The sequence below is a fragment of the Phytophthora cinnamomi genome (genome assembly GCF_018691715.1).
Source record: "Phytophthora cinnamomi strain GKB4 chromosome Unknown Contig23, whole genome shotgun sequence".
Classification (NCBI taxonomy): domain Eukaryota; phylum Oomycota; class Peronosporomycetes; order Peronosporales; family Peronosporaceae; genus Phytophthora; species Phytophthora cinnamomi.
This window is the reverse complement of record NW_027150956.1, coordinates 990231-1001211: the sequence shown is the minus strand read 5'-3', so window position 1 is coordinate 1001211 and position 10981 is coordinate 990231. Positions and strand designations below refer to the sequence as shown.

At 60.4% G+C, this 10981-nt stretch overlaps 5 protein-coding genes across 5 annotated transcripts; 4 read left to right on the top strand and 1 right to left on the bottom strand.

Annotated features, from left to right (window-relative positions):
* Positions 1–189: 189 nt before the first annotated feature.
* IUM83_05107 (protease inhibitor Epi3) lies at positions 190–411 on the top strand (the record flags this gene model as incomplete). The annotated part of the gene is made up of 1 exon (XM_067929223.1): positions 190–411. The coding sequence occupies one exon, from the start codon at positions 190–192 to the stop codon at positions 409–411; it is 222 nt and encodes a 73-aa protein (XP_067794897.1).
* A 3145-nt stretch (positions 412–3556) lies between these two features.
* Positions 3557–6709, top strand: IUM83_05106 (putative metalloprotease family M16C; the record flags this gene model as incomplete). The annotated part of the gene is made up of 1 exon (XM_067929222.1): positions 3557–6709. The coding sequence occupies one exon, from the start codon at positions 3557–3559 to the stop codon at positions 6707–6709; it is 3153 nt and encodes a 1050-aa protein (XP_067794694.1).
* A 162-nt stretch (positions 6710–6871) lies between these two features.
* IUM83_05105 (zinc finger-containing) lies at positions 6872–7930 on the bottom strand (the record flags this gene model as incomplete). Its single annotated transcript, XM_067929221.1, has 1 exon — positions 6872–7930. One exon carries the CDS (start codon positions 7928–7930, stop codon positions 6872–6874), a length of 1059 nt encoding a protein of 352 aa, XP_067794693.1.
* A 295-nt stretch (positions 7931–8225) lies between these two features.
* On the top strand, positions 8226–8640 carry IUM83_05104 (uncharacterized protein; the record flags this gene model as incomplete). Its single annotated transcript, XM_067929220.1, has 3 exons — positions 8226–8328; positions 8438–8481; positions 8569–8640. The coding sequence occupies 3 exons, from the start codon at positions 8226–8228 to the stop codon at positions 8638–8640; spliced, it is 219 nt and encodes a 72-aa protein (XP_067794896.1).
* Positions 8641–10282: 1642 nt separating this feature from the next.
* IUM83_05103 (uncharacterized protein) lies at positions 10283–10570 on the top strand (the record flags this gene model as incomplete). The annotated part of the gene is made up of 1 exon (XM_067929219.1): positions 10283–10570. The coding sequence occupies one exon, from the start codon at positions 10283–10285 to the stop codon at positions 10568–10570; it is 288 nt and encodes a 95-aa protein (XP_067794895.1).
* Positions 10571–10981: the final 411 nt, after the last annotated feature.

The following is a 10981-nucleotide window of genomic DNA, read 5'->3' as shown; positions in this document are numbered from 1 at the left end:
GCTCAAGATACGTCTGGTGACACAAGACAGGCCGAAGGGGCATTCGGTGGTGACATTGTGACACACAGTCTAAAAATGGCTACGTTTCGAGCTATAGATACATACAGGCAGCAACTGCAACTTGCAGCACTCAAAATACCGAGCTGTCTGTTGGTCATTCGCCACCTCTGCCACACTAACGTTATCAATATGCAACGCTACTACCTGCTCGTGCTGTTTCTTCTGGCAAGTGCAGCCCACAAGCTCGGCGATGCGACCGACTTCGACTGCGAGATCATGTACTGCCCCGACAACTACGACCCGGTGTGCGGCACAGACGGGAACAAGTACCCCAACCTGTGTGAACTCGTATTGGAGGCGTGCAAGGACAACACTAAAAACCTCAAAGTTGCGCACAACGTCACGTGCTGATGGACAACTGGGAGCAGGGGAAGGAAGACTGGCTAATATTTAATGACTTCACGCTTCAGGCTTCCCTTCTAAGCACTACAATCACACCGATCTGACCCGTACGCTAGTACCATCCGTCCTACTTAGATTCTTGAAGGTTTGTCATATGCCTTTGGCTCTTCAGGTATGCTCGCAGGTTTGAGTGTAACCAAGAAATTCGAAGGCTCCGATAACAACAGGACATCTGTGAACGCCGTCGACTGCTTCGTTGTTGAGCTTTCCGCCCCTGTCTCGGTCGACCCCGCAATTCGTCCCGTGTCTTCCGATTTCTCTGCGTCTGTGTCTTCAACACCAGTCGTGCCCTCTAGTTTTGCCTTGGATTGCGTTGCCGCAGGGGTAACTTCTGGCGTTGATGCGTCGGTGCCGTCTGCCGATGATGTATCGGCGGTGTCTGAAGGCAATGGCTCAGTGACCGAGTCCTCTGAATCGGACGTCGGAGATGGCTTAGGTGCTGCTGCCGATGACTCCGTTGCATCGGATACCGAACTCGACGAGTGCGTGATGTCTGTCGGTGCCGGCGTGGGCTCCGCTCCCGACGAATCGGTTGTACCGGATGCTGAGCTCTTCTCGATATCCGATTGTGTCGGATTTGATGCCGACGTGTCCGTGATATTTGTCGGAGCCGGCGTGGGCTCCGCTTCCGATGAATCTGCTGCACCGGATGCCGAGCTCTCTTCGGTGTCAGATTGCGATGCCGACGAGTCCGTAGTGTCAATCGGTACATCAAACGTGGACGAATCGGATGCATCGGGCGAAGACGCGTCTGTGGCATCCGATGGCGCTGGTGTTGGCTCCGATGCCGATGCCGAGGCGTCTGAGGTGTCTGTCTGTGTTGGAGTCTCGTCATCGGTCGATGCTTCATAATCTGAAGTCGGCGCTGGCGTCGGCTCTGTAGCAGACGCATCGGAAGACTCGGAAGTCGGTGCTGGCGTGGGCTCTGACGTTGGCGCTGCCGTAGGTTTGTCCCGACCACATGAATACAATTCCGTCACTTTAGTTACTTCCACAAACCAGCTCTCGTCGTAGTCTTCGTTTCCGTCAAACAGCGATTCAGCGTCGATTCTCGACGCCGAGTCTTCTTCGTCGTAGGCCCAGGTCTCGCAAACCTTCTCTTCCGTTGCCGGTGCAGTCGTGGTAAGCGCTTTACCTCCGCACCCCACCGACGGAAACACGCAGCCCCATGTCGAGCCTGTCACCAGTGCACACACCGCGTCTTCCGGCGCTACACAGGCACCGCTGGCGTACGACGGTAGGTTCTTAAAGCAGTCTGCGCTCGCTTTGTCGCCCTTCAGTGGACAAGCCGTGCCCGGAGGAATCGGATCCGCCGACGCGCAGATCACCCCTCGGTCCTCTGGCAAGTCGTAGGTGGCGTCGCTGCAAACGCTCACTTCGACGGCATGCGAGGGCACCGCAAGCGCGAGCAGCGCTCCGAGCACCACCGCAAGTCTACACATTGTGAAGTGTACACTATCCTCTGCCTATCGGGATGTGGACCTTCCCCATTGCTTCGCGCTTCGTACCCACGCAGTCGCCACAGCAGCCCCATCCAGGGAGAAATTTGCGTAAGTCGCCCTTATCACAGCGCCAAATTCACCAGGTGTGCGCGGGTTGGCAACGCGCACATCTGAGGATGTATTCATTAGAGTGTCAGGACGGGACGCGAAAAACTCCCTATGCTGCGCTGCACCGTGCTACAGTACATGTACCAGTACTTGCACGCCGTCTCTGCATGAATCCAAGTCTCGTCTTGACGAGCCGCACGCGGGCGGACTGACCTGCTGGATCCCTGGAAACAGTCACCTCGGGTTCGTCTCGGTGAGCCAGTGCTGCAGTGTCTGAGCATGACGAAATGGAGATGACTGCAGAGGCGTGTCCGCGGGTCAAACTTTGACCGAAAAAATGGTCTGCAACTCTTCGTCATGCAAGAGAACGCGCAGCGAAAGGCATGCCTGCAACGCGGTCTCCAGTGAGAGCAGTCCCGCAGCAGCACTGGATATTGGAGAGGTCATCTCAGTAAGTTGCTAATATTCAATAAAGTAGTGCTCACTCTTTTACTACGTAGTAGTTGGTCGAGTTGCTGTTGCCTACGTGGTAGATACGCACGTTGGTTGCGGCGGGCACGGCTCGGAGGCACACTTGGAGCGCAGCAGCTTGCAAATGCTGCCCTTACTGCAGCTAACAGTGCTGCACGTGTCGACGCAAAACTTAGTGGTGTCCGATTCCAACTCCATCAGGCACTTCTGCGAATTTGTGCAGATCGTACCGAGCCCGCAAGTCCGACGCAGCATGCTGATCTGAGAGCACGGCTTGTAGTCGAGCACCCAGAGGCTGCCACCCGCCTTGCACCTGGCTGCATTGAATTGGCACGGATTGGTGTACGTCAAGCCGTCAGAAGCGCACACTTGGGATCGCTCGTCGTTGCAGGTGTTGTTGCACGCATACTTGGAGCTGGAAGTCGATGCGACTGTACCGACGAGGCCAGAACTGCTTGCAGGTTTGGGAACATAGTTTTTGCAGGCATCGGTAGACATCAGCGACAATGTCTGGTCGCGGCAGGCGGCGTTCATGTACAGGCAAAAATTGAGGTAGGTGACGCCGTTCGTGACGCACACCGGTGAGTATTCGTCGTTGCAGTCGCCATCGCAAGGGTCCAAGTAGCCCTCCGCGAACGGCAGTAGCCCATGAAGCAGCATCAACACCGTCAGGGCCAGAGCCGAGTGTAGCGGCAGTGTGCACGCCATTTGTCGTAGACTTCGAGTTATTACTTGCCTTGGCAGGTTGGGCAGCGACGTAGCTGATTTGCGTGTGGCCGTCGCCCCCGGTCGACCGCTGTGCTGTGGACAACTAAAATAACACGCGTCTTATCTTTCATCTTGCGTTCTTACGCGCCACTGCAACGATGCCGCCGCGTGCAGATTTGGCGTGGCGGCTCAAACTGCGTCGCCACCGTAACTTGCTTGATGTGCATGGTGTCCCGCACACAAAAAAACACTCTCGGTACCTTTTCCGTTTGTTTTGTGTTTTATTATCTGTTTTGTGATTTTACACCTTTGGTTGTTAGGTGATTGGCATCATTCACTTCGTGCGGCTCGAGCTCTTCGTCCTGATGCTGCGTCACGTGCTGGCCGCTGCGCCGGCGTCCGCGCGGGCGCGCGCCCAGCGTCTCCGCCTCGCCGGCAGCCGCAGCCTCTCGAGCGTGCCGATCCTGGAGCGCGGCGACAGCTGCAAGGCGCTGCAGGTGGGCGAGACGTACCACAACTTCACGCTGGAGCGGGTGGCGTCCGTGCCCGAGTACGGCGTGGACGCGCTAGAGCTGCGCCACGCGCCCACGCAGGCCAAGTACCTGCACCTGGACGCGCAGGACCCCAACAACGTCTTCGCCGTCATGTTCCGCACGCCGCCCAGCGACTCGACGGGCGTGGCGCACATCCTGGAGCACACGGCGCTGTGCGGCTCCAGGCGCTTCCCCGTGCGCGACCCGTTCTTCAACATGATCAAGCGCAGCCTCAACACGTACATGAACGCGCTCACGGGCGCGGACCACACCATGTACCCGTTCTCCACCACCAACGCCAAGGACTGGCGCAACCTGCTGAGCGTGTATCTGGACGCGGCCTTCTTCCCCAACCTGAGCAGACTCGACTTCCTGCAGGAGGGCCACCGCCTCGAGATCAACGAGGAGAAGGACGGCGAGGGACAGCTCGTCTACAAGGGCGTCGTGCTCAACGAGATGAAGGGCGTGCTCTCCGACAGCAACAACCTCTTCGGCACGAGGCTGCAGCAGGAGCTCATGCGCGGCACCATCTACGAGCACGTGAGTGGTGGCGACCCCAAGCACATCCCGTCGCTCACGTACGAGGACCTGCGCGCCTTCCACGCCAAGAACTACCACCCGTCCAACTGCTGCTTCTACTCGTACGGAGACTTGCCGCTCACGGACCACCTGGCTTACCTGGACGATGAGGTCCTCAGCAAGTTTGACTACCGTGCTGACTCGGCGGCCACGCGCGTGAGCACGGAAGGATTCAGCGTGCTCAAGACCAAGTCGGAGGACCCGGAGCTCATCGTTATCCGGGGCCCCAGCAGCAACATGAGCGGCGAGGCTGCCGACCCGAACACCAAGTTCTGCATGAGCAAGTTCGTGGATGTGAGCTCCACGGATCCTTTCCCGACCTTCGTGCTGCGCATTGTAGGCTATCTGCTTACGAATGGTCCGGCGTCGCCTCTGTTTAAGGCTCTGATCGACTCCAACCTCGCGCAAGATTTCTCCGTGGGGACGGGATTTGATACGTCGACGTACTACCCTACTTTTGGTGTTGGTGTTGAGGGAATTGAAGGCGGAGAGGCGACTGTGCCTGCTATTCGCAAGGCTGTGCATGATGCGCTGGAGAAGGTGGTTGCGGAGGGTTTCGACAAGGAGCGTGTGGCAGGACTTCTCCACCAGTTGGAGCTGAGTCTGAAGCACGTAACCGGAAACTTTGGTCTTCAAATGATGCACGGTATCAGCTCTACTTGGGCCCATGGTGGAGACCTCATCAAAAACCTGCAGCTAAACCCGCTTCTTGAACGCTTGAACGAAGAGATGGCGCGGGACCCGAAGTTCCTTGAGAGCTATGTCCGTGATTACCTCATGCGTGATGATCTGCGCGAGGTTCAAATGCTGATGCTGCCTTCCGAAGACTTTGTCCGCGATCAAGAACGTCGTGAGCGTGAGAATCTGGCTGTTAAGCTGATCGAGCAGTCCAACGACGATCTGGATCGCATTGCTCGCACCACGGAGAAACTCGAACGTCACCAGCAAAAGGAGCAGCCTGTGGAATGCTTGCCTACACTGACGCTGGACGACATCCCAAGGGTCGAGGAAGGTAACTTTGACCACATCGACAACACGCAGCTCAACTCAACATCCGCAGAGTTTGTGCGTGTGCCGTCCACCAACGAGATCTCGTACTTGCGTCTTCTCTTCGACCTGGCAGCACTTCCGCAAGCGTACCACAAGTACATGAATGTGTTCACGACGGTGTTTGGATCGCTGGGTACATCGCGTTACGCGTACGATGAGCTGCCCACGGTGATTGCGAACTGCAGCGGTGGTGTGTCGTGTTCGGCTATGACGGCTCCATCACTGACAGACGTGCACGGTGAGCCCAGCAAGCAGTCACTGCTGCTGGGCACGATGTGCCTGCCGCACAAGGTGGACGAGACGCTGGCTTTGCTGCACGAATTGCTGACTGACACCCAGTTCCTGAGCGAGGAGAATTTGCGTCAACTACGTCTCATTTTGCAGAGCAGTGCCTCCACTGCTAGTAGCAGCATTTCCTCGTCAGGCGCTGGTCTTGCTGGAACACGCTCGCGCGTTGGTCTCACACCTGCAGGCATGTATGACGAACTGTACAGTGGACTCACGCAAATCGAGCAGCTTCAGAAGTGGGCACAGTGCTCGGACGATGAGCTGCGTCAGATTGCTCGTGTGCTGCAGGATATCGCGCGCGTTGTGTTTTCGCCCGAGAACCTTCGTCTCTCTGTCGTAACGGAGGACAAGTTACGGTCTCAAGTGGAACAATCCCTCAAATCCAAGCTGCTTGAGCCGCTAGCGGGTTCTTGGTCGCTGCCAGACGCTTCGTCGCTCACGCTTGCAAAGGAGGAGCTGAAGCTGCCTGCTGTGTCGTCCAAGAACTACTTTGCTTTTCCAGTCTCCGTGAACTTCGTGGTGGAGACGCAGAAGTCTGTGTCATTTACGCACGAGGATCATGTGCCGCTTACTGTCTTGGCGCAGATCATGTCATCGTGCTACCTGCACCAGCAGGTGCGTGAGCAAGGCGGAGCTTACGGATCGGGCGTCTCTCAGAACGAGGGCTCGTTTTCGATGAGCTCTCACTACGACCCGAACACATTCAAGACGCTGAACGCCTACGCTGGCGCCCGTCAGTGGGCGGCTAGTGGAGAGTTCTCGGACCGTGACGTGCAGGAAGCGCTGTTGTCTGTGTTCGCCAGCGTCGACGCACCGAAGACTCCGTCCATGAAGGGCCGTATGACTTTCCTCCGCGGCATCACGAACGATATGCGCCAGCACCGTCGCGAGCAGTACCTCTCGTTGAAGCGCCAGGATCTTGTGGACGTTGCCCGCAAGTACTTCAGCGAGGACGCGCCTGAAATGCGCACCGTCATCATCGGCAAGGACGGCGACGATCTTCACGAGTTCTCGGACAAGGGCTTCGACGTACAGCGCTTCTCATCGATGGCCTCGCCCGAGCAATAGACGCTGACGAACCATGCCCGCAAGTATGGTCTTTAGAGCACTAGAGCTTGAACATTTCACAACACGATTTCAAGCATAACTATATATTTCGTTGCAGCGCCACGCTTTGCCTCGGGTTGTGGTGCACGTACACATTCAGTCTTCATCTGCCTGACTGCTTCACTAGTAGTAATTGTTGTTCTCCTCTTCGCCCGAGATCGTACGGCAAATGGGGCAGTCGAAGCGGGTGCGGTACCACTCGTTGATGCAGTGCTCGTGGAAGAAGTGTCCGCAGGGCGAGAGCACGAGCTCGTTGCCGTCGAGCTCGGCCCACTCACAGAGGCAGATGGGGCACGAGTCCGACTCGACCTGCACGTCGCGTGGGTCGACGTACTTGAGCTGGCGGATGGAGCGGACGTGCTGCTGCTCGTGCTCGAGCGGGAACTGCAGGAACTCCTTGACCATGAACCTCGTGGACGCGATCTCGCTGCACGCCTCCACCTCCTGCTCCGCAGCCAAGTACTCGCAGAGCGCGACGATGAACTCCTCGAGCCCGGCGGTGCGCCTGCCCACGAGCGCCGAGGGGTCCTTGAACATGACGATGCGACGAGGGAAGCCCACGTCCTTGAGCTGGTCGCGCACGGCGCCGCACACGGAGCAGCCGCGGTGCTTCTTGTGCGCCGCGAGCCGCGCCAGCAGGCGCTTGCGCAGGCGGTAGAACTCGGAGTAGCGCTTGCACACGACCCACTTCTGCTTGTAGTAGTCGCTCGTGATCTCCAGGTGGTACACGTAGTAGCTGCCCGAGGCGCCGCGCACGAGCACGGCCTGGCAGCGCATGGCCAGCTGCGTCATGGACTCCTGGTGGATGCGGCGGATGAGCACGCGCTTGGCGGCCACGCCGTGGTCGGCCACGAGGCCGATGGGCATGTCCTGGAAGCGCTGCTGGCCCACGGACTTGGCCGGCAGGCGGTACGGCGTGGCCTCGGGCTGCGGCGCGAACTGCGCGCCGTAGAAGGACGTCATGTCGCCCTCCACGTCCTCCACGTCCAGCGACTCGGCGGCCGACACGGCGGGCGGGCGCTGGTGCTGGCGCTGGTTGTCCTGGGCCCGCCAGGCGCCGGCCTTGGCGTTCGGGCTGCTGCTGAACATGCTGCTGATGTCGTCGTTGGAGCGCGGGCTGTCCTCGAGCTCGCTGTCCAGCCACTCCACGTCCTCGTCCTCGTGGCGGTGCACCTGCGCCATGGTCGCCTGCGCTGCGGTTCGCGTCGGCTACTTGTTAAGTTGGCGAGTGCGAACTCGCTTCTGTCGGTCGGAAAAAAAAATTCACGCCGCGACCGACATACAAAAGACAAGTGAATTGCTCTTCCGCGCGGAAAAAAACGATGTGGCGCTGCGTGCGTCAGCGGATTGGCCGAGAGCGCCGGCGCGCGATTGGATGAAAAGGCGCCGCATGATAACGGACGAAGGCAATCACAGCCGCACACAGCGCGCACTTGCCTTGACCCTCCGGATCAAGCCGCAATTGACTATCGCCGCCATGCCCAACAAGGAGTGCCTCACGTGCAAGCCCGGCGACGACACGCACCACCAGAGCGCCGTGGAGAACACGGGCTGCGAGCAGAGCTACCTGCGCGTGGACGGTGAGTGGCCGTTGCGCGGGGCGTTTTGCCGCCGTTGCCGGTGCCAGTGCAGTGTGGCTGTGGTCGACACTCGCTCTCTGCTGACGCATGTTCACGTGGTGATTGCCAGCCTGCATGAAGCTCAACAATGGCCGCGTCTCGGCCTGCACGGAGGTGAGTCGCGCGTGTGTGCGGACTGCCATCGACGGGGTCGGCCAGTACACTGACAGACAGCGTCTTTTGCTGCGTGTATTCCTGCAGGAGTGGGAGAAGTTCCGCCAGTGCCACGACCAGGGCAAGGCGGTGCCCAAGCGCTCGGGCGCCAGCCAGTGAGTCGGCAGCAACAGCGCCCAGTGTCGGCGCGCCGCAGCAGCCGCAGCGTGCTCGTAGTGAGTAGACCTAAGCTAAATCGCACAATAGACGTCAACCCCCTCTGCTCAACGTGCGTCACTCGAAACGCCGCGTGCGACTAGCATCGGGCGAGAAGAAGCCGTTTGGCCGGCAACGCCGGCACCCGTGCCTTGGGTGGCTGCGAGCGCCCTGCAGGTTGCGTTGCCTATCAGTAGCAGGGGCTCAGCAAGAATCAGCGGCACGCGTCGGAACGCATATATCAGCGGTAGTGCTGGCCTGAGGCCTCGCAGCAGCAGCAACAACAGCGCTCGACTTGCTGGCTGCCAGCCTGGCAAGAGCAAGTTGCTGCTGCGTTGGTGGATAGGCTGCCGTCGGAATGGTGGGTGGACTGCTGGGACACCACCGCACTGCAGGCGCGCGTTCCGGCCTCGCTCCGGCAGACTGCTGGGCGCGCTCTCGCGTCCAGTCAAGGCGGCAGACAAGGAGCAGCAGTGGCACTGCTGCTGCAGTGCAGCACTGCGTCCGGAGCAGGTTGAAGCGGGACAAACCCGATCACCGTGATCATCGCGAGCGTCTGGCCTCTCGGCTCAGCTGCTGGATGCTGAGTCCGGCGGCAATTTCGCTGGTGTCGGCGGCGCGGTCGACTCCGCAGCGACCGTAATCGCGGCAGACGAACAGCGGCGGCCCGAGCTCTGCGCGCGTCGCGGCCCCGGATACTGCAACCGGCGACCAGCGCCTTCACGGCGGACATGTGCGCACGCACCAAGGGAAGCTGGGCGTTGTGGGACATCTGCCAGCTGGGATCCCCGCTGGGCCAGGGCGGACCGAGCTGCCGCTGTCCCAGCGAGAGTGCCCTCCAGTGATCAAGCAGACGACCAGCCTGGTGGATCGGCGGCGCCGCGCGGTCTGCTTGATTCCTGCCGCCTTCAACCCCGAGACCCCAAATCCGCCGCCGCGTGCCCGTATATCGCGAGCCTGGCAGCTGCTGCTGTATTATCGACATCGCTGTCGCCGCGGATCCAAATGCTGGTGGCAGTCGCCTCTACGCGGACCAGCCGATCGAGTGCGCCGCCGCAGCTGGCGGGCGGCTGGTCAGCGCTGTTGCTGCGGGGCGAGCGCGAAACGAAGGTGGCCTGTCGGAGGGCGAGCTCGTCTTCCACGCTGGAAGATTTCTGCCTTGCTGGCGACGGAGCTGGGCGCGGCCGCTGGAAGAGGAAGCCTGGCGCCTCCCCAAGCAGCAGCCACGCCCTTGGCGTCGGCTTGAAGCTGACGGCCGTTTTCTGCACCGGTGTTTACGCAGGAGTCGCGCGGTTAGGGGCGCCGCGATGCTTTGCTTGCGGCTCGGTTTGCGCTGGTGCGCGCTGGTTGGCTAATAACCGCTGGCTTCTCTTGCTCGAATATTGCGACAGGGTTGGGCCAGCGACCACAATTGAATAGGAGCCGGCGGCGACGGAGCGCGCACGAACAGCTCAGCGGCGGCCCCACAGCAGCAGCAGGCAGATCCGTTCCGGTGTGACGGAGGACGCCCACACTCTCAGAGACACTCAGACAGACAGGAAGGGCTCGCCCCGCGCGACGACGGAGCCCCACACAGCAGACAGACGCCCCCCGGCCCGGCAGCAGCATGATCGTGGTGTTCGGCAGCTCGAACGCCTTCGGACGCGACGTGAGCGAGACGGAGATGATGGTGCTGGCCGGCACGGTCTTCGTGGTCTCCGTGCTGCTCGTGCTCGTGTACAAGCTGGCGCGCGGCTGGGACGACATGGACAAGGACGACTTCGGCGCCAGCGTGCTGCCGCTGCACGCGCCGCGCGCCACGAACCGCTGGGTCAGCAGCCGCAAGACGCACTTCGGCCGCCTCGGCACGATCCAGGAGAACGAGGTCTTCTCCTTCAGCTCCAAGATGCGGTGAGCAGCGCGCCCACAGCCTCGGCGGTGCCGACAGCATCATCGTCATCGTCGTCATCATCAGCAGCAGCAGTGACAGCGGCAACCACAGACAGGAGGACAGCGCCGCGTCCGCCTTTGAGCCAGGCCGGCGCACGCGGACGAAGGGTGCGCTGGCCCGTGTAGATTTAGATGGCAGCCAGTATTTAAGCCTCGCCGCTCCCGACAGGTCTGGACGGCGCAGGCTGGCGGCGCTCCCGGCCGCCATAGATGTCATATTTATCAAGACGTTTCGCGTTTTTAATCCGCTCGCTCGCCTGCAGTTCGCTTGCTTCCCACCGTCGTCGCTCCAGCGCGTACGTGGCGTCGCCGCCGCCGTTTCGGCGCACGTGCGCACAACGCGTGGGTGAATATCCAGGCGTGTCGCCGCGTTCGC